This window comes from Sinocyclocheilus rhinocerous, unplaced genomic scaffold (genome assembly GCF_001515625.1).
Source record: "Sinocyclocheilus rhinocerous isolate Xijiao unplaced genomic scaffold, SAMN03320098_v1.1 scaffold2245, whole genome shotgun sequence".
Classification (NCBI taxonomy): domain Eukaryota; kingdom Metazoa; phylum Chordata; class Actinopteri; order Cypriniformes; family Cyprinidae; genus Sinocyclocheilus; species Sinocyclocheilus rhinocerous.
In genome coordinates this window covers 330889-357733 of record NW_015637544.1, presented here as the reverse complement: position 1 = coordinate 357733, position 26845 = coordinate 330889, and the positions used below count along the sequence as shown (strand labels likewise).

Here is a 26845-nt window from a genome sequence, read left to right as displayed (position 1 = left end):
ATTGCTCATAGTTAGGCTGAGGGTTTTCTCCAAACTTTATTTAGGATACGTCAGAGTGAAGTACCTCTGCCTCAGAGCGTGACTGTCCACGGAAGTAGCAATTACACACTACGCCTGTCGGCTGACAGACAGGTCACGGTTATAAGCCGCTGCCACCTGTCGTCGTGTCATTCTCAGCATGTCTCTTCTCCCTGCTGCTGCCAGGAGGAAAGTGTGGTGAGATTCCTCACTCTGGTGCTATCACAGAACCAGGGTTACATAACCATAGCTTCCTCTCTCTTACTACTACACCGAAGCATCGACCGCAGGCCTCTGGAGGTGTGCAGATTGACAGTCCTTAACAAAGACAGGGACCGCTGGGATGAAAGGAAGATGCGTTGACAGACTCCATTATGGCAGCCCAACAATGGGACTCCTGGGCTTCTCTTCAGGCTGTGAGGAAAAGCCAAAGATGATTCATTACATTACCGTTCAAATAGTTGGGGTCAATATGTTTTTTCAAGTATACATTTGATTAAATTAAACAAAACTGACAGTAAAGACATTTATAATACTAAAGATTATTTTTACTTTCTATTTATCAAAAAGTCCTGAAAGAACTATGTAACGGTTTCCACAAAAATTCCACTGAAACAGAAGTGAAACAAGTAGTAGGAAAGAGGAGAAATAAAAAGCGATATATATATATCTCAAAGCTGATACATGACATACTTAAACATGAATATGTTCTTATTTATTTTGTTTTGTTTTTCGTATGATGTGAGCTAGAGCACAATTTTTGATCTAAAAAGATTAAAAATCTAGTCACTCATTATTAATGTTTCTTAGTTAATATGAAAACGGAGTTAATACCTCATTTAGAGGAGAATCTGAAGCTCTCAGGGCCTGATGGATGATGCCAGTGAGTCCTGCACGCCTCATTTGATAGAAAGTAATGCCAGTTTGTTTTAATTTTTGATCTAAAAAGATTAAAAATCTAGTCACTCATTATTAATGTTTCTTAGTTAATATGAAAACGGAGTTAATACCTCATTTAGAGGAGAATCTGAAGCTCTCAGGGCCTGATGGATGATGCCAGTGAGTCCTGCACGCCTCATTTGATAGAAAGTAATGCCAGTTTGTTTTTGAAGGCCTAAAATAGCAGGTAAAATTAATTGCTGCCTCTTTGTTTATAAATCCCATGAAATGCTGTTTATGGAAGATAAACATCTTCACAGCTCTATCTTCTTATGAAGTGCCCCTTGTCATTTCTCCTTCAGCACTTGTTCCTGGAGCATGAAGAGCAGAAAGACGCCTAATAACTCATAGTATCAGTTATTGAGATGAATGTCGCTGTCATAAAGATAGACTAATGCCTGTACTTAGTGGGCATCGTACATCTAAAGTGTCAGACACGTTTCAGCGTTTGCTCTGAAAAATTTGCATGTTTTTGATGACATCAAAAGTTCCCATCAGCAGGATTGGGGTCTTTATCAAATCGAGTGTGACAGAATGTCACCAGAAGGTCTGAATAATGACCAATTAAACTGGGGTATAAAGATGTCACACTGAGTCATGGCAGAAATGTTCTGAAAACCTTTTATGGCTTTAGTCGTGAGGGACACATTATGATCGCTACAGGGGGTCATTTTAAAGTGAAATGATGGTCTGACTGTCTTTGTTCTTCAGGGATGGAAGCCACAGCTCCTCAGGAGGTATCGAATGAGCAGCTGCCCAATGAGAACCTCAGCACTGCCCTGGGCCAGAAGATCGCCTCTCCCAACCGCATCCTCTGTGACACTAACACCTATGCTAATGTTATCGTGGGCTTCCCAGACCTCATGGTGGGTATGGCATACGCCGTGGTAAAATACAGTTTAATTCTATAGATCAATGATATGATGCTCTTTTTTTTGTCCAAATCTATTTATTTTTGAAGTGCGTATCCACTTTGAATTTTGAATTTCTAACTTTGAATTTTTGAAGTGCATATTCATTTTGAAATATTAATTTAGATTTTAAATCAAGGCCTTAAAATGTCTTAAGGTCTTAAATGTTTTATATGATAATTTAAATGATGTAATGGCATTAACAATTTGCGTTACTAGTTGTAAGTAGCCTAATGTGATGAGTATTTTTGCATAAATTATTTCATAGAATATTAATAAGTCTCTTATAATAATTTAAAAGGAAACCTTGCTAAGTTGTAAAATAATACACACACACACACACACACACACATGTATTCAAGGTGTAAGGGAAATATTTTAATATTTTTTATTGGTGGTAACACCAAATGACATGTGACACCAAAATGTTAAAATTATTATTTGAAATCATTTTAAAACTGTAAGAATCCAACACAAAGAGTACATTTTCTCAAAAAAATATGGCACGTGTTTTAAACTGTGGATTTTTTTAAATTATCATGGATACTCTTGACTCCTATAACATGTTTTGTATTGTATTTCCACAGTCCCCTAACGAAGTGTACAGCTTTACGAGATCTTCGCCCATAACAGAGGGTCGGGGACCTGATATGTTTTTTGGGTCAAGTAAGCGAACCGGGCCAGCAAAGAGGGTCAACTGTGTCTGTCTGTTAAGTGCTAATCAAGTGGTCCGAGCTCTGCCCCCTTCACAAATCCCACTGACTGAGATCTACCCCAAAGGTAAAGCACTGACACATTCATATGTACACATCATATACAAATGTATTAGCAAATACTGTATAATGGTGCTTTACTTATGATGATGGTATTGATTTACCAACAGATGTCACACCACCCATGACTGTTGCTTACCTGGAAGTGACAGACCTTAACTCTAAAAAGCTCAAATACATTCCAGTGCCGAGGTATAGAGTCAGACTCTTTCATTAAACTATAGCTCCCTCTTCTGTTCAGCTCAATGTCAGTCAAAGCGTTTAGCTAGATATCTTAAATGTAAAATGATGTAATGATATTAATATGATTTGCATTATTATATTATGTTGTAATTGTGATTAATATTTTTGCATAAATTATATTGTGACAGTGATGTTTATAGAATATTCAGGAATATTCTTTTCATACAATAGGTGTTCTTTTACCAGTAAATAAACAAAAATGAGCCAGAACTAGTAAGATGGGGAATTTTGTAATGCACAGTGCATTCTGTTTAAAGCAATAGTTCACCCAAAAATGAAAATCTGCTGAAATGTATTCACCATCAGGCCATCCAAGATATAGATGAGTTTGTTTCTTCATCAGAACAGATTTGGAAAAATTTACACACTTCCTCTGCAGTGAATGGGTGCCGTCAGAATGAGAGTCCAAACAGCTGATAAAAACATCACAGTAATCCACACGACTCCAGTCCATCAATTAACAGCTAAAAAATTCCTCTTACTGATTTCTCAAGTGAGAAGTCGTCTCGTCTGAATCAGGAGAGAAATATGCAACAAATATGTTGATGGTTTTTAATATGAGAGGACAACAGGAGATATTGGAGGAAGCATTTTTATGGATTATGGACTCATATTTTGGTAGAAAGCAACTGTTTAAATCTTTTAATAATGGATTTGGTTCTTACAAACATGCAGCTTTTTGCTTCAGAAGACATTAATTGATGTTCCGGAGTGGTGTGGATTACTTGTGGATTACTGTGATGTTTTTATCAGCTGTTTGGACTCTCATTCTGACGGCACCCATTCACTGCAGAGCATCCATTGGTGAGCAAGTGATGCAATGCTACATTTCTCCAAATCTGTTCTGATAAAAAAAAAACAAGCTCATCTACATCTTAGGTAGCCTGATGGTGAGTACATTTCAGCAAATTTTCATTTTTGGGTGAACTATTCCTTAAAATTTTTACCTCATTACCTAACTTTGTGCTCTGGCTTCTGACACGTCTGTATTTTTGTACTTTGTCTTCAGATACTTTAACACCTTCTAGCCCTAATATGTTAATCTGACCCTGATGATTCTTCATTTTATTTTTGTTGTTTTAAAAATGTCTTCAAAAGGTCTTACATTTAGCTTCATGTAAGGCAGTTGAATGTCTTCCAGTGGTTCTGATCAATGTCTGATGTGTTCAGGAGCAGCTCGATGTCTCCATACACCGTGTGGATCTCAAAGGTCTCAGACACAGATGTAGTGATGGCTCCTCTGGGCTCTGGTGGAGTGGTGACTGTGGACATGGGAGGCTATGTCAAACTATGGGAAACAGGCCTGGACAACCTGCAGCGCTCTCTGCTGGAGTGGAGGAACATGATCGGAGCAGAGGATGGCAGGCCAATCCAGGTAGGACTTTCAGGCTGAATTTCACAAAACAAAAAAAAGAGCATGTCTGAGTCAGATTTCACCCTAAAAAGAATAAAAAATTAATTATATTTTGCTTAAAAATAAAGTGTTTTAGGAGCATTAAGACCTTTGTTGCATTGTGACTTAATTTTTATGACAAATAATGTCAAGTTTTGGTTGCTGTGATATGTCCAGATTTGTTTTGTTTGAGAAACCTTTTGGAAGTAAGTTCAACCTGTTTTGGTTTGTGTGTTTTGTTTTAGTTTTGTGTTGTTGTTTAGTTTTTTTCTTTCTCTTTTTGTTGTTGTTTGTTTTTTGTTTTGCTGGGTTTTGTTTGTTTGTTTTACTGTTTTTTGTTTGTTTTTTGTTTAGATTTTTTGCTTTGCTGTGTTTTGTTTTGTATTGCTCTATTGTTTTTCTTCTTTGTTTTCAAATTCCTTTTGGTGCTGCCTTTGCTGCAGGAATTACAAATTTTTGGTCCTGCAACACAGAACTCTCCAAAATGTACAGTTCTATTTCTTACCACGTGGTGGCAGACTTATATAAGAAATGTGTTATTATTTTATTTATTTATATTGGTAAGGTTGTAAAATTGCTAAATAAGAAAGTTTATAGTGTAGTGAAATAATATTAAGAAGATATTCATTTTGTATTTGTTTTTTCATGTGACTACATCTTTGTGCACTCGGCGTTTTTGTTTGGTGAGATATTTCTTGGCAGATTCTGCTTCTGTATTGAGTATTGTAAGACTTTAAGAATCAGTTGTCTGCAGTATTACTGACAATGATCATACACACACTTGAGATAAAATGCATAAGACAAAGATTTCTGTTTGTTTTATACTGAAGTCAATTCTCTCCACACTTGTTGTTAGGTTATTCTGCCACTCTGAAGCTTGTTTGGACATACATGCTGCTAATACTGAGTATTTTCAGTGGGAGGCTCCTTCATGGCAGCGCTCCAGTTCTGCGCTGTGTGAATCACAGATAATCTTTATAGTGGAGTAAATACACCAAACATCCAGTCAGAGGATATAATGGAGAGCACTGACCTAATGTATAGTGGATTTCTATGGGTGGACAGATCATGTATATGAGGCAAAATATGTTAATATTACGAATGAATGAAACATAAGTGTTGGTTTGAGACTGGTTGTTTATTGGTTGCTCTACATGACACATCTGTGGACTGAGGGTTACTAAAAATGACCAGACATTAATACATCTGTGGTTGCTAGTGTTTCTTCCATCAAAAATAGCACCAAACAAGTTCATCTGTTGGCGTCCATACTTGTTGTTCACAGCCATGAGACTCTAATGTTGCTTCAAAAGTGCCTCCTGTATTGTATATTCACAGAAAAGCCAATTAGCGATACACTCCAGCATTTAAATGCAGTTGTGTCGCTCTCAACACTTTGTGGGATGTATATGTGGCCTAAATATCTAAATCATAATATTGACTGGTTTGGTATGTGTTTGAAGTGTGTGTTTGTCTAAGAGTTCACACACTTCCTGTTCTTTCATACAGGTACACAAAGAGCCTGTTAACCGTCATGGTCATTCTGCACCTCACTGGCTCTCTTTAAGCACACTTACACCAGCCTCCTTATTTTTACATCAAATATTTGCCCAAATGGTTGCATTCTTGGCCTTTCAGTGCAGCTCTGTGAATAGCATATGTAAGTTTGTTCAGTTGAGTATCGCTCATGTGAGAGTGTTCACTGGTTTGCCACACTGAAGGAGGGTGAAGCGACAAACAACAAGGAAAGAAAAACAGGGTTCATTACTAATATTATAAGATGAAGGTTTATCATGACGCTCAAGACTGTGTTATCGTGCTGATGGTCTGGGGGTTTTCTTAACGGCCACAGTGTCTTGGATCCGCCCTCCAGCCCACCCCAGTCTCCACATCACACACAAACAAACACAATTTCTCCATCACTCTGCTTCTACAGATACAGTTGACACAGGAGATCCCACGCACTTGTAGGGGAAAACGAAATCTGGTTACTATTGTTAGCCATTCATTTCTGTGGGGAAAATTAAGTGGAATTTCTAGTAAATTCAAAATTTAACAATTAACTTTTTTTTTTCTTTTAATTTTACTGTCCTTTTGGGTAAAGAAGCTCAAAGACTGTGACTAAACTTGAGTGTATCTGCATGATTTTGCAGATTTTTTTTTACAGATGAATTAAATGTGCAAGTAAAAAATAAGTTAGATGTCATCAATAAGTGAGATGGCTTTTTGGCTTTGTTTCACTGCAGTACAGCAGAACTGCAGTCTGGTAGTGTTCTCTAGTGTTCTTGTTTGAACCATTTCATTACACCAAATACACAAAATAATGTTCTTTTTAGCAGCATCATATGACCCCTTTAACATAAATTCACCATATTTTAGCTGGAACAGTTTATTGATGATTGATAAAAGTATATATATTTATAAAGCTATCAAACTCCATTTAGTAAATACATAAATATATATTGGGGGGGAAAGCTATCTAAAAATCTATTAGACCAAAGTTGCTTAATAATTACTTGAAATAAAGTCTGATAAATTAAATCTGCCACTGATATACACATAAAAAATTATATATTTTAACATATTTAACATTATTATACTTATATTTTTGTTAAATTATATTACATTAAATTGTTATATATATATATACAGTGCCTTGCGAAATAGTCAAACCCCTTCATTTTTTTCACGTTTTATGTTATGTTGCAGCCTTATGTTAAACTGCTTTAAATTACTTTTTTTTTTTCACAGCAGTCTACACTCCATACACCATAATGACAAAGCAAATAACAGGTTTTTAACATCTTTGCATATTTATTAAAGATAAAAATCTTAAATGATTCTGTTGCATAACTATCTGGGACAGTTTAAATTTAGCTCAGGAGCATTCATTTTGCTTGTAAATGTTACCACACTTTGAGTGAAGTTAACCTGTGGCAAATTCAATTGAATGGGTATGATTTGGAAAGGCACACACATCTTAATAAAAGGTCTAACAGCTGAAAATGCACATTAGAGCAAAGAACAAGCCTTGAGGTCAGAAAAACTGCCTGTGGAGCTCAGAGACAGGATTGCATCAAACCACACATCAGGGGAAGAGTTCAGAAAAAAAACAAAATCTGCTTGGAAAAGTCCTGGAAAACACACTTGGAATTTGCAAAACAGCACCTAAAGGACCCTCAGACTGTGCTTTGCGTTGTCATTATGGTGTATGGAGTGTAGATTGATGTGGGGGGGAAAAAAAGTAATTTAAAGCAGTTTAACATAAGGCTGTAACATAACAAAACGTGAAAAAAATTAAGGGGTTTGAATACTTTCGCAAGGCACTGTATGTATATATTTATATTATATCATTTGTAAGTAAAAGGTTCTTTATAGTGAAAAAAGGTTTGTCAGATTATTAAAATGTTCCACTTTACACTGAAAGTTTCTTCCGGGAACCCACAATGTTCTTCAACTGCATTGTTGTAAAAAAACTTTTTTTGGAAGCTGTATTTTGAAGATTGTGGTGACTCCAGGGTTTTTATTTCGGTTCAGGTTTGGCCGATTCTAAATGCTAAAGATGTTCTTTCATGTATTTGGCCTGGTCTTCAAATGTGAGATCTTCTCTGTTAAAACTGTTACTGTAGAGAGTGATGGAAACATTCCTGTCCCAGACTGCATCTGGCAGGATCTGTGCCATCTCCTCATTCTCTCAGTCTGTCGACCGTCTCGTTCCTCTGCTTCATTTTACTACTCTCCCTTTGGTCCTTTATCTCTCCCTCCATCACAGCGCTCATATTTTCTGCTCTCTCACACTGTTTCATTCAGCCGCAATCTGAGGCCTTTTGTGCAGCATTCTTGTTCCCAGAGGAGATGAGCACTCTGTGAGTTAGCTAGTGTTGTTTTTCCTCCTCCCTCTGTGCATTAATCAGCTCATGCATTTCCCACAACTCCCCAATTCTCTTTACATGAGTTACGAGAAGCCCTTTGACCGTGAATCAGTTTCTCCTGCTGATGTGGGGGCCGTCACACGTCCAAACATAACCAAAGGGCTGAAGCTGGCAAATGCATGGCTTTCAGTTACATTACATTACGACGTCCTGTGAAACATCCCATTCCTCTCAGCTTGTTAATTGAAAGCACATTGTAAACATCAGACAGGATACGCTCATTACATGAAGTTAACCTCATCAGTACACATTGTCTGTAGAGCACAGCAGTGATCGCCCACTTTTTTCCAGCAGCAACAAAAGTATTGTTCCCATAATTTTCTTCATAGGCCTCTTAAAAATCTTTGGTAAAGATTCTGAGCAATAACTCATCAAACCAGTCAACTCCAAGATTAACAAACACTGACTTGGAGCAAAATGTATTTAAATTTTTTTTTTTTTTTAATTAACTACAGTACTTATCCCATAAAGGATGATGTAATTGGATCATAAACAACAGGGAAATATATTAAAATATTGCCTGTAAGTGATGTGTAAAAATATCTAGTTAAATGCTAAATATTCCAAGTGTATTAAATTAAAATATATATTTGTGCTTTTTAAAATTTAATAAACTGACATGCACAAATAAATATACCATTTCTGGGCTCAGAGGTTTTACATATTATCATTAAAAATCAATTTCTCTATGGATTTTTATTTCTAGGGAATTAGGGAATCAATATAAATGACCTAAAAAAGTTGGGTTACAGACAAACTCTAATGCCATTCAAAAGTTTAAAGCCAGTATTATTTATTAATTTATTTATTTATTTATTCGTTTATTCATTCATTCCAGGGATGCATTAAATTGATGTAACAGTAAAGACTTTTACATTGTTACAAAATATTTCTGTTTCAAATATATGTTCTTCTTTTGAACTTTCTATTCATCAAAGAATCAAAAATTATATATCATGGTTTCAACAACAATATTAAGCAGCATAACTGTTTTCAACATTAATAATAATATGAAATGTTATGAATGACATTATGAAGGATGATTTCATTGAAGTAATGATGCTAAACATCCGGCTTTGCATCACAAAAATAAATGGCATATAAGTATATTCAAATAAAAATTTTATTTTAAGATCTACAGTCATAATATTTCACAATATTACTGTTTTAACTGTTTTTTTTTTCTTTCAAAAATATTACATAACTCTTACCAACCCCAGACTTTGGAAGCATGTTTTTTGACAGATGTTAGTTTGCTGTGATTGTATGAAGGTGAATCTGTGAACATCTGTTCACACCTGGTCTACAAAAATCATGTCGCTACAAATAAACTGAACCTCAGACGCTCAGTGTAAACAGCGTAATGGGAAACATCTTCTAAACTTTTGAAAGAGACTATTATGACTTCATACCGAGTTATCAATCATCTTACCCCAATATATGAGAACAGCACATCAAAACTTTCCATAATTAAACAGCCTGGATTAGAGTGAACGTCTGTTTGTTTTTTTTCACTCTGATGTCAGATATTTGGAATTTTGTTTTTGTACCTGTACAATGTGAATGTACCATATGTCTATAGGACTAGATTAGATGACATGACGTGCACCAGGATGCATTGGGGCTCAGTACAGTCATGCAGGGAATGTCTGACCCTGCCGTCAACGCCGCTCACTGATCCTGCTCCATACATGTCCGTCTGTCTGTATGTGTTTATAAAGTGATCTGTGTAGCATCAGTGATGCAGGATAAAGATATGATATGTGTCTGACGGGAAATGAGTGGACGCTTTGACTCACCCCTTACACACACATCACAAACCACATACTCACAAAGAGAGAGACTCTATTTTAACTAGAAATATTTATGATCTAATACTGTCTGAAATCTGAGACAGTGTTGCACATTATTAGAGACTTACATTTTTAATTATTGAAGAACTAAAATTACTGAAACTAAAACTGAAATAAAAATAAATAAATTTTTTTTTTTTTTTTTTTTTTCATTTCAAATTATTAATAAATACTAAGATAGTACAGTGATACTAAAATAAGACTGGGCGGGACTACCCATTTTGTAACTTTAGTTTTGTTGTTTATTTTGTTATGGATGTATGTATGTGTTTCATAATGTGAAGTTGTTGTTGTTTTTCACTCATGCCAATCTTTCTAATAAAAAGAAAAAATAGAGTAAAATTATTCAATTATTATTTTAAAATAATTATTTCATTCACTGGACTAACAAAAACAATAGGTATTGGCACATGGTTATTTATTATACAGCCTAAATTGTCCTACCAGGATTTTAGGGGCCTTTTTGGATTTTTGCCACCTGAATGACTCAATGATTGTGAAACCTGTGAGATCAAGTGAAAACTTGGCGCTGATGTAATGAAGGGGTTTGTGGGCTTGCTGGGCCTCCTGTGGTCAGCGGCTAGTACAGCGCGTCTGACTGCATTGTCCTGCTCTCTGTGTGGGTCTCCTGCTAAACGCAGTGGCCTCTCAGCAACCATGCTGGGACATTTCATTTCAGAAACAACCTCAAAACACGGGCATTCTTCACATTCCAGCCCGGGCTCCTGCTCTGCCCACTGGGCTGCTAGAAAGGGCAGTGTGGCGCTGCTCCAGGACAGGGACCAGTACCTCTGTCTGGATGCAAATACACCAACAGACTGACTTTCTGATATGTGTTCAAAACTAAAGGCAGCTGCTGCCTCACTGCACAGACAGTCAATTACTAGTCAGCATTTGCTTTTATAATCACATTAGCTGCTAGCCGTAATTGTTCTACATTAAGTGAAATTGGATAAAAAGCTTAAATTAGAGGCTTGCCCTAGTTAGCAATGATGACCCATTTGCTTTGATGTGATGTGTGTCATTATTGTTCCGTAATTTAAGTCTCCTGTACATACAGTGACCGCAAAAATCTGATCTGTCTGTCTGTCAAGCCCGCAGGTGATGGAGATTTACCGCTGATTACAGAACCGGCTTTACTGACAAGATGCGCGTTAAATATCGCATGCAATTTATCCTGCAGCCCTACTGTCTGTCTGTCTGTCTGTCTGTCTGTCCTCTCAGTAGGGTTTTGTGAGTGCGCGTGTGTCTCATCTTTGTGCTGTTAAATCCTGGCTAATCTGATGCCACGTTGCACACACACAAATCTCTTTATCATAAACAGAACTGTCACTGATCTTCCATAGAAATGGGAAGCAACCTCTTTTCCCACCACTGTCCCTGCGCTACCCCTCCTTCAGACTAAACACAGGAAAAACATCAAATCTCAGAATGCAATAATTTGGAAGTGTATATAGAGCACAAGTCTTGTACAGACATCTAAAATTATTTATCGTTCATCAATTATCTGTAGTCTTCAACTGCATCTTGCTGGTGTGGCGATTCTGTACGTGTTATTGCCAAACGTAGTTAATCTCTCTATAAGCCACATTCGTCCTGAGCATCTGTAAGCCATCTCTCTCTCTCTCTACACACACACAGAAATGTTGAATGTGCATGACCTCATATCAGATTGAGGCATATGTGTGTGTAGGTGTCAAAAGTGCTTTGAGTGTAATCTTACACTCACAGAAAAGCTTTACAGTTTCTTAACATCCTGTATTAAAACAGCAGTCATGCATACGTAAACACTGACTCAGACATACAGTAGCATGCACACCAGATCTGTTTGAAACGATGTTATGTCTTTGAATATTTAGACTGGAGGACTTTATTGTTATTTTGGAACAAATCCAGAATTAAAATGAGAATGCTGACTCTCATGATCTTTATCATTGGGTTCTTGTGATCTCTCTGATCTATTTAAAAGGGAAAGCTGACAGACGATGGAACAGACAATGGAACACAAAAGGGGATATTTTGACCACAACATGAACTGCCTTAGCATAGAAAGGTCAAATTATCTGGAGATTTCACACAGTCATGAGGGTCTAGATTGCTCTCTATGATATAATTTCCGGTTTTTATTTCTCCTTTTCTGCATAACAAAGTCATGCAGTTTTGGAATGTCATGAGGGTGACTTATTAAAGTTAAAAGCATTTAAAGGTTCATTCTTGCAGCATAAGAATTTTTGTGAATTTCCACACAGGGCAGATCTTTCCTCTGCTTGTACCAAATGCTCTGTTTACTTCAACTGTTCCTTTCGATATGACTTGGCAAAAACATTTCTACTCATCCCCTACAAGTGTACTTCCTTTCAGTGTGCAGTTTAAAACAGGAAGTGTCATAAAAAGCTCAGTGACTTCATGTTCATTGACCTTACGTGACCTTGCCTAGTCAAAACATGCAGGATCGTAGTATAACGAGAAATGGCCTTTATATTAATAGGAGGCAAAGGAACGGTCTGGAACACTAAGTGTCTGTTCTCTCTCAGTCCAGCTGTGCTGCTATCTCTCCCGAAGACACAATCACACTTCAAAGTGCTGCTCTCGCAACAACTACGAAGCCTTCATAGGAAGTTCTAGCAGTTATGTTCAGACTGTATTTGCACACAGCAGGGGCTGTAAAGGAGTGTGTGGAGGTCATGAGAAAGCCACAACCCTCCGGATGGGTGCGTGGGTATTAAAAAGAGGCCCAGTGCTTTATGATATTAATGGACTGTGTGAAGGAAGATCAGAGAAGTGAGAGAATACCACTAAATAGATGAGGAGACCTGCTTCAGAGAGCTTCAAGTCTTAGAAGACATACACACAGATCACACTTTAAAATCTGTTGCGATATCCAGTGGCGTACTCACAAGCAGTGATGTCTCATGTGATAGTTATTTATTATTTTGCTTTTTTTTTTTCTTCCATCTTTCTGGATTTCTATCATTTAAAATAAACAAACTTTGGCATTGTCAGTCAGTTTGTGACTTTTTTCCTGCCAGCTTATCATGAAAATCAACATTCAGTTGCATGATTCATTGTTTCCTGCGATTGTGATTCCAGAATAAATACATCTTTGACATTAAAAAGTCAGTGTAAGCACACCTTTTCCTTGTAAATGGGACACTTCCTTTGCAAATGACTCTAGAAATGGGAAAAATCTATCCCGAATTTAATTTGGTATATAATCATTTGACTAAATATGCGTCTCGTTTTCCACTTAGCAAAAAGATGAAGATCAAAAGAGTGACTGTTCAGATAATATTTCAACAAAGATCTGGTTTTTGAAAGCATCTTTTTGTTTCAGATCACCATTCAGAGAGACAGTGGACAAGATGTCAGCTCCCCCAAACACGGCAAGATTGATCCCAGAAATGCCCCTCATGTAGGCGGGAACCAGTGGGCTGGAGGCACAGGTACAGTAAATCACATCCCATTGCACTGTGTCAAAAGGTTTATCGTTATTGTGCACAGACCCTGATCAATATCAGCACACAGGCTGTTTTTTGCATTTGCTTCCATCATTCATCAAAAAAATATAACACTTATATAGGAACTCAACATAGTGCCTATATGTTTGTGTAGGCGGCAGAGATACAGCGGGTCTTGGAGGGAAAGGAGGCCCCTACCGTCTGGACGCCGGACACAAAGTTTACCAGATTTCTCAGGTGGAGAAAGACGCCGTGCCCGTTGAGGTGAAGAGAGCAGCACGGGAGATGGCCGAGAAGGCTTTTAAGCAGAGGTACACCCATCTGTCTCTCATTCATCACTCACTCAGTTGAAACCCTCACAGATTTCTCCAAAAAGCCTACACTTGACCCTGTGTGACCTTTACCCTCTGCTCTGAGTGCTTGTTAATCTCTCCAGATATTCTGCAGTGCTCTGTCAATGAAGCTCACACTCTGTGCTTGTGAAAGCGTATGACTATATTCATGTGTGAGGCTCTGTATTATATGCTCGAGTATGCAGTAAATGCATTAGTAATGCATATGTCCTTTGATGAAAAGGCAATTCCATAATGCACTGCATTGAGCTCAGTAAAAAAAACTGATGTAAGACAGGGTAATTATAGTTATAGTATTTAAAACCTTTTTTTTTTAACTCGAAATAAAATAAGAAAAAAAATCATCTAGTTGCCAAGTCTGCATTTCTAATTTTCTTTTAGTTTGACTTGATGTACAAACGTAAGTTAAAAAAAATAATAATTATAAAAAAAAAGAAAACTAATAAAAGTGACAGAAACACACTACAAAATTACCGGACAAATAACTAAAATTAAAATGGAAAATAGCTTATTCAAAAAAATACAATAAAATAAACATAAAAACTACAACAGTGTCTCAATGATCCAAGATGGCAAATGAAGTGAGATATTGATTTAAATATTCTTGTATTAAAAGTCAACATTAATTGCCATCCGCAACGCATTTTAATTCCATAATATGACATCTGAGTAAAACAGAACATTGTTTGGAAAAGTTGGGTTAGCTTATTGGATCATGAAAAGTGATGTTAAATGCCGGAATGAATATGTGTTTGCTAAAACAATAGTTTTTGGCTATTTAAGTTAAAATGATCCAATAACCACATGGCCTTAATGACGCCAGAGGAAATGGAAAGTCATTGAAAGTCAATAAGACAACAAAAACAAGCCATTTTTGGAATAGCATACACGGATTCATTCATAATAAGACAATCAACCTGCATCAAGTGCAGTACTCTGCTTTAAAACAGACCAGAGATACTATTATGAGTGGCTCATAAAAAACAGCATGTTCCAGATCACAGAATGGACACTACAGAGCCACAGAGCTCTTCAACAGTCCCAGATATATCTCAAATATGCAGCCTGTGAATGCTGCGATTCACTACGCTGCATGAAGCAAGTGAAGGAAGCCCTCTGTTTGGCCCAGTGGACTGCACAAAAGCTGCACAAACACACACTTATAAACTTAATGTGATGCATATTTGTTAGTCATACATAAATGAAACCGGTCATATTTCTGTAACCACATTTGTTTACAATAACCATATTTATGATCTATAAATCCAATTTGTTTTAATCTCATCAAATGAAGTGAGATATTGATTTAAATATTCTTGTATTAAAAGTCAACATTAATTGCCATCCGCAACGCATTTTAATTCCATAATATGACATCTGAGTAAAACAGAACATTGTTTGGAAAAGTTGGGTTAGCTTATTGGATCATGAAAAGTGATGTTAAATGCCGGAATGAATATGTGTTTGCTAAAACAATAGTTTTTGGCTATTTAAGTTAAAATGATCCAATAACCACATGGCCTTAATGACGCCAGAGGAAATGGAAAGTCATTGAAAGTCAATAAGACAACAAAAACAAGCCATTTTTGGAATAGCATACACGGATTCATTCATAATAAGACAATCAACCTGCATCAAGTGCAGTACTCTGCTTTAAAACAGACCAGAGATACTATTATGAGTGGCTCATAAAAAACAGCATGTTCCAGATCACAGAATGGACACTACAGAGCCACAGAGCTCTTCAACAGTCCCAGATATATCTCAAATATGCAGCCTGTGAATGCTGCGATTCACTACGCTGCATGAAGCAAGTGAAGGAAGCCCTCTGTTTGGCCCAGTGGACTGCACAAAAGCTGCACAAACACACACTTATAAACTTAATGTGATGCATATTTGTTAGTCATACATAAATGAAACTGGTCATATTTCTGTAACCACATTTGTTTACAATAACCATATTTATGAATCTATAAATCCAATTTGTTTTAATCTCATACATTTTAAAGAACTTAATATTGCCTACTCCACAGCTAACTGTATTTTAATAGTTCATACTTTTTAACTGAATAAATATGTTTTTACAATGTACAGATTTTTACTAAATCTAAGCAATTGAAGTGAATGCATTTTGAAAATATGATTAAATAAAGTCAAAGAGATGCAAATATTTAGTAATAAACAATGCAGAGTTATGCAGTTAGGCCTAAATATTTTTGGTGTGTCCTTTGCTTGTTTTTAAAGCTTATTTTGTTCTTAAAGGGGGTTTAATAGGCTTTTTCTTGTTCTTTTGAAATTAAATGGTTTTACTAAAGTTACTAAAACAACTTTTTCAGTTCTGAGAGTTAGAGAGAGGACAGAAAATGCTCACATAAAACTAAGTTTTTTGTTTTTGATGCAATAAACCTTGAATAAGATTAGGAGTGGACAAACACTACACTGTAAAAAATTACCGTGAATTTAACGGTAAAAGGCTGTAAAAATGCTCCGTTTGTGGTCTTTACATGCTTATTTTAATTTTATTTTTATCCATCAACGTGATTTGATAGAGAGTAATAGGTCTCGTGACTTTCGTCAAATCAAATTGTGCATAGAAAACTTTAACCGCCAACTGTTTATCATGGCTGCTGAAAGCGCATTCTTCAAGCATCAATTCAGTCGCATCTTCCTCTTATTTAATATGTTAAGCTAAATTTCGGATTTCTGCTTACTAAATTATTTGTATATAGGCTATGCTGGCCTGAAATTTGGTGTGAGGTTGCGGGTATTGCATACACTGTTAACTCCCGCAAGTGCCACGTTCGGTAAATTCCCACTCACTTAAACTTACTATATTAACTACTAAACTACTAAAATTCCCCTACTATATACGGTCAAAAACTGTATTGGACATTACATGTATTGGACATTAATTTTATGGTAGTATACCGTTTTTGGAAGTGAAAAAGACCGTATAATTTACAGTGAATAACTGTAAATTGACATTCCCAGAATTCCCTGCGTTACATTTCAAATTTTATGTTTTTTTTTGTTGAAATAACTATGTTTCTTCTTAGTTTTTTCTTATCAGTTTTGTATATTAGGGTTGTGTTACACCTAATATTGTTAAATGAATGTTTATTGCATTATTTCAGTTTAATGTGTGTTACCATGATGGTGTTTAGTGTTTGTGTGAATGACACTGTGCACCTTCTATATATGTTATTATTTAAAATTGCGGCAACCACAGCTGCCGTTTTTTTACCGTAAATTTTCCGGAATTTTTTTCAGTGTAGGTAAGTGCAGAATATGGCCCCTTTTAAGGCTGCTGTGTGTCGCCATTGAAATTAAATTTAGTGAGAAAATCAAAGCTTGTCTTTGTCTTAAACATCAGAGGCTGAAGCAGAAGAATGCAGCTCAGTGTGTTCTGTGGGGAAGAGTATTTGAGCAGAACCGCGATATAGACGAGCATTTTTTTTATGTAGCCTCTGAACACCATCCCCGGGCCATACCTATCTTGCAGGACCGCTTCATCTCTGAAACCTTAACAAATCAGTATACTTGTTCAGTAATTTAAAGATGATATTTTTATAGAAGAGTATGGCAGACTTTCAGAAATATGCTCAGATCCAGATCAGGCACTTAAACTTTAGTTATGACTTGACACAGAATTCTAACTTGTTTTAACAAACTTTTAAAATGCAGCTATTGCAAACTTTCATCAAATCCATTACTAATACCTCTGATGTTTGTGCACTAAAATAATGTCACATCCTGGAGGATGCTATCATTTAGGGAATGTCTTTTGTTAACTGAGGGCATATTGCAAAATACCAACATTAGCAATTAAAACAATGTAATGTCCTAAAATATTATATATAATACTACCAAAGTAATGAAATAGGAATGCTATCCTCCTTTACAAATTGTCCTGTTCTTTTCTATGCATAGTATTAAGACGGGGTCATGAAACGCATAGCAGTATGGGTGGATGTTTGTTTGTAGTGCTGTTCAATTCTTTGTGCTGCACATTGTTGTGATCTGCATGCTCTCTGTCACGTTCACAATATTTCAATCTCAGCTGACATGGCTTGTGTCAGGGGTTTCCACAGGAAGAGGAACTTTATCTAACTTTTTTGCAAGTATGTGTTGCACCCCAGCAACTTTACTTTGTAAAAATAATCTTTCAATTTTGCTGAACTACTGTATGATGCAGGAAAAGCTGAATTTATTATTTAATAGATATACCTGAGCAGCAGAGTTTGGGGTCCGTAATGTTTTATAACATTTTTGAAAGAAGGCTCAATGAGGCTGCATTTATTTGATCAAAAATACAGTTTAAAAGTTTTCTATTTGAATATATTTTGATATGTTTTGAAAAAAAATGACCAACTTTTTCTGAGCTTTTTCTTGTGTTGTGAAAGTGTGTTAGTCAGTCGAGTGAAGCAGAGCACTTTTTCACTCTCATTGGCAGCAGGGCAACGCTGGCCAGCTCTCTCTCTCGGCTCTGTGGACAGGTTTGGAATTCAGGAGAAAATAGCAGCAGCAGTCTGTCCTCTCTCCAATAACACTGTGCAAAGAATGTGAGCTTCAGAGGCCAGACAGGAAACCCACAGCCTGTGCGTGTGTGAGAAAGAGAAGCACAGCAGGAAGAAGGAGAGAGAAAGAGAACGCTCCTTACGTGTTGCATATCTTTTGTAGCACAGAAACAATCACTTCTGTGACATTTTTGCTCCAGGTGCTGATGGAGAGGTGAGGGATGATTTCTTTTGAAAGGAAACACAGTGTCACAGTATTTTGAGATAGGGCTTCAGATCATGCTGTCTGGTCTGATCTCACGCCTGATAGTGTCAGTGTGTGAGCGCACCTGAGCTCTGTGGGCCGCTAGGGTCTAGACGCTCTTCACACTCTGTTTCCTCCTCATGACATCAAACGCATCTCTCTAACGCACACACACATTCATGCAGGCACATCCTGGGTCTGAGCAGAAGAGCAGGATTAACTGTAGAATCCTTTTAGGGATTATTGGCTTTACCCCACCTGTGCGGCAGAACCCACCCCTGTCCATCAAATGACTGAGGGAGTCTCACAAAACCTGTCAGGAACATTGTCCAACGGGCCAGATTTCACCACAAAATAAATAAATGAAAATAAAATAAAAATAAAATAAATAAAATGTTTGTAAGGTTTGACATAGCAGCGCTGGCTTAGCCAGTCCGTAAGGTTTGGTTTGATGGTACTATTAGCTTTGCCAACCAGTTGTTGACAGATGGATTTTTAAGAAAACCTATTTGAAAACAGTCATTGTATTTGCAGTTCTGGCACAGATTACAAATTTCACTTTAAGACAAAACAATAAAATAATCAAATGTATGGGCTTTTTAGTTTCATTTGTTTGTTTATTTATTTATTTAGTTAGTTTGCAATTTTCATATTTTAAAACAATTAAGCACAACCCCTCCTAATCTCATTATTTTAATGCAAAAAGTAATAAAAAAAAAAAATTTGATGTAATACATATTATAGGGTGACCAGACGTCCCGTTTTTCCCGGTGTTGTGCCCATTTTCGACTCCCTGCCAAATTATTACCCCCGTAGTTGAAATCGCTACCTGATTGCCTAATCCTAACCCCTCCCCCACACCTAATCCTAAACCTACCAATACTAGGGGGGTAATAATCTGGCTGGGTCAGAATTCGGCACTACACCGGGACAGTCCCGTATTTCAGCTCTGTTTTTAGTGTCCCGACTTATTTTGAAAAAATCATGTTTTGTCCCGTATTTCAAAATTTCTTTACGGCTGGGTGATCAGAGCGAGTAGTAGAAGTGTTCTGTCACGCGAGAACAGCCTAATCAAAGGTAACTAAGCTTGTCGAACAAAATTACCATCCAATAACAATTCGTTATCGATTAACATGCAGCAAGTGAAGGCAGGATAGATAGGCGGAATCACACTGAATGACAGACACACAGGAGCGCTCTCTCGGCCGCGGGATCCCAGTTCTGTGATCAGTTCTCTTTGCGCAATTGTCAAATACACACACAGCAGTCAAAATGGCCATCGTGTGGAGTATCTCACGTAAATACATTCGTTATGGCTTACGTGAACGTAAACAGGTGGGTGAAAACCGGATATGTGTCAGTGTATTTACATGATTCATTCGGTCTTAAAGGGACAGCAGCCTAATTAAATACCTGTCTGTCTCATTACTGTTAATCAAACAACAAAATGTTAAATAAAGTATACATGTTAAACCTACTGTATTAGAAAAACGAGTTTATTTAATGTGTATCTATTGTATTTGTCTTATGGTTTGTAATTTGCTTCTGTATTCTCTACGTGTGTGTATGTAGGATAGATATATATATACATATATATATATATGTATATATATATATTTTTTTTTTTTTAATTCTCATATCGTGGTCATATATCATGCAAAATAATCATATATCATTTTATAAAAAAAAAAAGGTCCTTCTCAACCAGAGGGCCAGGGCCCACTAGGACTTAATAGTTCAATTAATAAATTATTATTAATATTAAAATTTTAAAAAATAAATAATCAGAATCTAAAATAAAATGCATTTTGTCATAATTACAAAAAATATCTTAACTTTTTTAATATTAGGCTTCATCAAAGGTATCTTGTCTCAAATGGGGGTAGAGTGGGTGTCTTTCAAATATTATGTTGGGGCTAGGGGACTTCAAGTCAAAAGGTTTGTGAACCACTGAAACTTTGGTTTCTTTATTATTTATTTATGTTTATTGAATTGTGAATTGGACATGTTCTCTTGACATTGGTGCAGAAATCCTTGTGGGTGACTAGTGACCCGGCAGAGCTCTTAACCCCACACTGATGAGTCTGACAGGGCTTTGCGCACCTGGGTGGGTGTGTGTGTGGGTGCTGGTCGTGGAGCTGTAGGGACTTGCCCCAAGAAAAATGTTTATCCTACATCTGCTACTCTCAAGTGTGCGTTATTCTCTATCTTGACAGCTGTACTTAATGTGTGACTAAACAGAACCTGTGTTGATCAATGTCCTCTGAAATCCTCCTGCCCCAGAACACTCCTTAAAGACTTACTACACATTGTTCACAAGTTTAAACGCCTCAGGGAATGAATCTAAATGAAGAGAGATTTTCTGAAGAAAATGTTAGGAGCTCTTATCTGTACAAAACTCACAGCCAAGATGCTAGAAGAATATGAATGTGAGGTAACTAGGGTGGCTGCTAAGTGGTTGCTTAATAAGACATGATTTTGAAAAATTATTCATGTATTTAATACACAGATTGGCACACACTAAAGTTTAATATGTATGGTCAGAGGTTTGTTCAAATCTCACACGAGCAGTAATAATACTGGTGCTTTACTCTGTACAGTTAGTCATTGTAAACACTGCAGATTGTGTTTGTATAACTGAAGTGTCATGTTTTTATTTCAGGCTCAAGGAAATTGAGATGAGTGAGTATGATGCCAGCACGTACGAGCGTTTCTCAGGAGCGGTCAGACGACAGGTCCAGTCGCTCCGCATCATTCTGGATAGTCTGCAGGTAAACACCTCTAGTAGTCCCGCTTCAGAAGTGTCCAGCGATTCCCAAACATTTTCATGCTAGGACTCACCTAGAGAGGTTTTTATTTATCTCAAGACCCACCAAAAACTTGTTAGTGAAATTTAGATAAACGTATTTACTTATCAGTTTAATTGCATTATGATAAGGCTTACTATCATAATGCTAAGGCTTAATATCATTCAAAATTTGGGTTCGGCAAGATTTTAATTAGGTTTTGAAAGAAGTCTCTTGTGCTTACCAAGGCTGCATTTATTTGACTAAAAGTGCAGTAAAAACAGTGAAATTTAACAATATAAAATAACTGTTTTACTTTTGAATATATTTTAAAATGTAATTTATTTCTGTGATGGTAAAGCTGAATTTTCAACATCGTTACTCCAGACTTCAGTGTCACATGATCCTTCAAAAATCATTCTAATATGCTGATTTGCTGCTCATTAAACTTTTCATATTATAAACGTTGAAAACACTTATGCTAATTATACTCAATATTTTTGTGGTAACGTTAATGGTAATACTTTTTTCAGAAGTCCTTGCTGAATAAATGTATGATTTATATATAATTAATTGTGCGACTAATTAATCTAATCCCACCTAACATTAAAGTTTTTAATTATACTTTTATATTGCAATAATTTCACATTCAATCTTCAAATTAATGTAGAAACAACATAAATTATTTTTTAATATTTGTTTAATGCCGTCTTTTTTATGACTAAAGGCAAGTATCTCTGATACCAACTGATGTCTCTATGAATTTTTTTCCTAACATTTAACCATTGACTATAGCCATTCAACATTACAGTATAATTAAGAGCTATCCATTTAACATTTATTAGACTTTTAATTTAAGTGAACTTAAAACAATCTTCACATAAACCCATTATAATAAATGTCATATATAGCTACCTGTGCCCTTCAGCAAGAAAATATAGCCTAATTTAATAAAGTTATCAAACACTAAATTCTAAATTAAATAAACATTTAATCGTTTAATAAAGACAGAAGCTATTGATTTCCTCTTTTTAATTTTGTTCTTTGATTAACAGACATCACAGCAGCTGGATATTAGGATTTTTTTTGACTGCAACTTTAAGAGCTGCCGCTGCTGAACTTGACGCAGATCTGACACTGCTTTAAATGTGACTCATAAATAATAAATACTTACATGCACAGTTTTAAGGCAGCTTTAAACGCCTTTTTTGTAACTTCATGACTTAACTGACGACATAACTACAGCATTGCTCGTAGTTTCATTTGGGTTTGAATATGATACAAAAGACAGCACCACACAGACGGTTTTCTCTCAGCTTTCCAGCCAACTCACGAGAGTCAAGACATCCTGTGACTCCAAGCGTGCGTTGTTATTATTATTAGGCGCCCGGCCCTCCGTTTGGTCTGTCGATATCGACCCAGACGGCCGTCATTCTGTATGGAGTCTAAATTAAATAAACATTTAATCGTTTAATAAAGACAGAAGCTATTGATTTCCTCTTTTTAATTTTGTTCTTTGATTAACAGACATCACAGCAGCTGGATATTAGGATTTTTTTTGACTGCAACTTTAAGAGCTGCCGCTGCTGAACTTGACGCAGATCTGACACTGCTTTAAATGTGACTCATAAATAATAAATACTTACATGCACAGTTTTAAGGCAGCTTTAAACGCCTTTTTTGTAACTTCATGACTTAACTGACGACATAACTACAGCATTGCTCGTAGTTTCATTTGGGTTTGAATATGATACAAAAGACAGCACCACACAGACGGTTTTCTCTCAGCTTTCCAGCCAACTCACGAGAGTCAAGACGTCCTGTGACTCCAAGCGTGCGTTGTTATTATTATTAGGCGCCCGGCCCTCCGTTTGGTCTGTCGATATGGACCCAGACGGCCGTCATTCTGTATGGAGGGATGTCCGGTAGCACGCCTGATCTTTTTTGTTTGGGTGTGGGTGGACGGAGCGCTGGAACACGGGTGGAGTTTCTCAGAAAATGCTGATTGAAGACCAGCTGTTTTCCCTGTCCACGTTGTACAAAGCGCGCAGCGGCGGCTCGATCTGATCTGAGATCTGTGTGCGCTCTGAGCCGAGTGCTCATGGGGATTCCCGGTGCTGTGTGAACAGAGCGCCAGCTCCAGCCGCTGGGAGGATCGGGTTCCTCTTTGGCAGCCCGTGTGAGGAGCTCTGCTCAAAGACAGATGTGTTTATGTGAAAACATGGTGACAAGGATTATCTCTGTCTGTCTTTCACAGTCCGCTCCTCTAAATCAGCGCTATCTCCTTTCACCTACGATAGCGCTGTAAAGAGAGCTGGCAGCCACACGGGCCTGTGTGTGGTCCAGATGAGTGCACTGGCATCGCTCTGCACAGGTTCTGTCCTGAGAAGAACTTAACCTCCACCTCACCCTGAGCCTCTGTTCACCGCTTGGGCTTTTCCAGATAGTAATTTGACCAGTGCCTATTCATTTACTCCTGTAAAGATACCGACACATACACTAACAGTCAGAGGTTTGGAAACATCTACTCATTATGTATTATTTTCAACATCTTGGAGTAATAATAGAGTTTTCAACCAACTTTGTGAGGTACATCTTGGGATGCTTTTTAAACACTATTGAGAGACTATTGGACAATTATTGACCGATTTTCCTTTTCTGTCCAGTTTCTACCCAGTTTCCAACTGTTTTTAAAATAAAATACAATACAATAATAAAAATATATATAAATACTCAGTTTTATGAGAAAAAAATTTACATTTGGGGGGAGGGCTTTTTAAACGCTATTGATGTTCACATGTATGTTCACACTTTTAGTAACTGCTCGTACTTTTCTATCCAGTTTCCAACTTCAATAAATAAATAAATGTATGAATATTTAGTTCTTTTTTACACATTTACTATTTAACACACTATTAATGAAAGGTTCATATTTTGGTTTTGGGAGTCCCCAATAACAGGTTGACAATGCATGCAAGGTCAAAAACACTTTCATTGTCTTATAATATGCATATATTTTTACCTTACTCAATGAATCCCAAACTATTCATTTTTCCAAACTCCTCCTTTGCGTGAAGCTAATCTGCGGTGATTGGTCTCATTTTCATTGCATCATGCCTGTAATGCCTGATAAAGCAGTGTTTGTGAGCGCAGTGCTGCTTTGTGTACAGTTACCGGGGAAACCGCTATTTTTACTGCTCCAAAAGCCGCACCTAGTGGCAAAGAATGAATTTGCATTTTACTCTGAATCATTGAAACGAGTCGTTTTTACGGGCAATATGCTAATGTTTCATGTTGACGTCAACATGAAACGGCTTGGGATTCGTTTTAAAAACGAGTCGTTTCAATGATTCAGAGTCGACTCTTTCTTTAAGAGACAATAACTTTATACACGGTGCACTTTCAGATTTAAAACTTGGCAGGATGTTTTCATTCACTTAGAGCTGTGTTACACACTGCATTAAAGGTAATTTTCAAAAATCCATAATAGGGGCACTTTAAGATAATGAGAAATATAAATTTAGTCAAGTTTGTCTAAACTTTTGAATGTATGGTGAACAAAGAAGCACAGAACATAAACAGCTCCTCCATCTTCAAAGGAATGTATATGAAAGCTGTAAAAAGAGAGCAAAACAGCACATTTGTAGCCGTGCCTTTACTCTGTAATCACTGCACATCATGGCATATGTTTTTCCACAGCTGACTCTCCCGAATGTTCACACACCTAGCTGACAGATACGTGTTTTCAGCAGGTCGTGCTGTAGTGTATATTTGCACTCATAGGTACTCTGCTGAGACACATGCTGTTATATTAGCTTGAGGACTATTAATGCTGTTTACAAAGCATTGTTTACAATGTTATACTTAGAGTTAGGTGTTTTTCAGTAGTTTCCAAAAATAAAACAAAAAAGTGTTTAGTTGAAATTGAAACAAGGGATGCACAATATAACTACTACCATATTTGCAGATTTTGAGAAGCTAATTGTGCATGCTCATTTCCACTATTTTTACATTTAGATTGAAACAGATTGATTTTTGATTTAAGTTTGTGCTTTATTTTTTTAATTTCAGATCATTTTAATATCAAACATTATAGTTATTGGTTATAACATGAAAGTAATTATGTCAAACTTTGAGAAGAAACTGCAGGAGGTAAGTGAATTGAGGTTAAGAAATGTTAACAATGAAGGATGTTAAGAAATGCCAATAATTACTTAAATCACAAAAACATAAAATTGAAAAAATTAAATTAAATTAAAAAAAACAATATAAAACACTCACTAAAAAAATATTATTTACCTGACTGCTGGTTAATGTTGTTCTCAGTGGTATTTCAAGTTAATATATTTTAGGTCAAAAAGGTTGGACTGACAAAAATGTGTGTCATAAATAAAAGCCCTGGTGTGCTGTGTTTGTTTGTGGGCAGGTTATGCTGTAACATAGTCAGTTCTGTCATCATTCAGGTCTGAAATCCGTTTAAGTAATGGCTGCATTTGTGTGGAAATGGAGCATTAGAGCTCTTTCTCGCACAGACTTGAAATGTGACTCAGAATAGAGCAGATGATCTCATCCATTCAGTCAGTCCCTGGAGTGCATCTTCCTTTGCACTGTTTCTTCAGCTCATGACTCTTTATTACTTCACACTTCTGTCTGAAACTTTTGCAAGAGCATATACTTTCCTTACTACCTGCATAATAATAATGGGTGTATGTCTGTGACTGTGTCTGGATCTGTGTGTGCTCACATGCCTGTCTATGTACATGCTTGTGTTCACGTGTGTGTGTGTGTGTGTGTGTGTGTGTGTGTGTGAGAGATGAGCAGTGACGTGTTGGTTCATTGTTCTTCATGGAGATCTGACATGCTCGCTTATATAATGACAGCCACATGTGGAAGTGCTTCTATGGGTGTTTGTTGATATTTGGATCCATGTTTGAAGCCGAGGAGGTCAAGGACCCGCTGGGGGTCGTGGTCATGACTGATATGCATGCTAGCTCACAATTCAGTTTGAAAAATTAAAATATTTTGTATATTACTTGCATTCTGCAGTAACACTTTATCTATAAGGTTCCGTTTGGTAACATTGGTTACTTACATTAGTTGAAAAATACTTTAAGTAACAATGTTTCCCCTAGGTTTACGGCTTTGGGGGGTGGACTTCTTTTTAATGGTTAAATTACATTTTATTAATCAAAAAGCAAGAACAAGGTATATACCTGTTCTATATGAAAGGTAACTTTAAATGACGTCTGTTGTGATCTGGCGCTATTGAGAAAATATAATTAAATAAAATTAACTTGACCTTCAAGGGGGGCTGGGGGTGGGCCGCCCCCCTAATATAATGGCAGGGGAAACACTGAGTAATCTTAGTTAATGTTAATTTCAACATTTACTAATACATTATTAAAATCAAAAGTTGTATCTCTTA

General features: G+C 36.7%; 1 protein-coding gene across 1 annotated transcript in view; it reads left to right on the top strand.

Annotated features, from left to right (window-relative positions):
- The window catches only part of vwa8 (von Willebrand factor A domain containing 8), a 100039-nt gene that overhangs the window by 60778 nt on the left and 12416 nt on the right, over positions 1 to 26845 (top strand). The window contains exons 33-39 of the mRNA XM_016564076.1: positions 1669 to 1823; positions 2456 to 2648; positions 2752 to 2833; positions 4055 to 4259; positions 13397 to 13505; positions 13675 to 13831; positions 21297 to 21405. Coding sequence (XP_016419562.1) covers positions 1669 to 1823; positions 2456 to 2648; positions 2752 to 2833; positions 4055 to 4259; positions 13397 to 13505; positions 13675 to 13831; positions 21297 to 21405 — 1010 coding nt within the window. The remainder of the gene's footprint in view (positions 1 to 1668; positions 1824 to 2455; positions 2649 to 2751; positions 2834 to 4054; positions 4260 to 13396; positions 13506 to 13674; positions 13832 to 21296; positions 21406 to 26845) is intronic.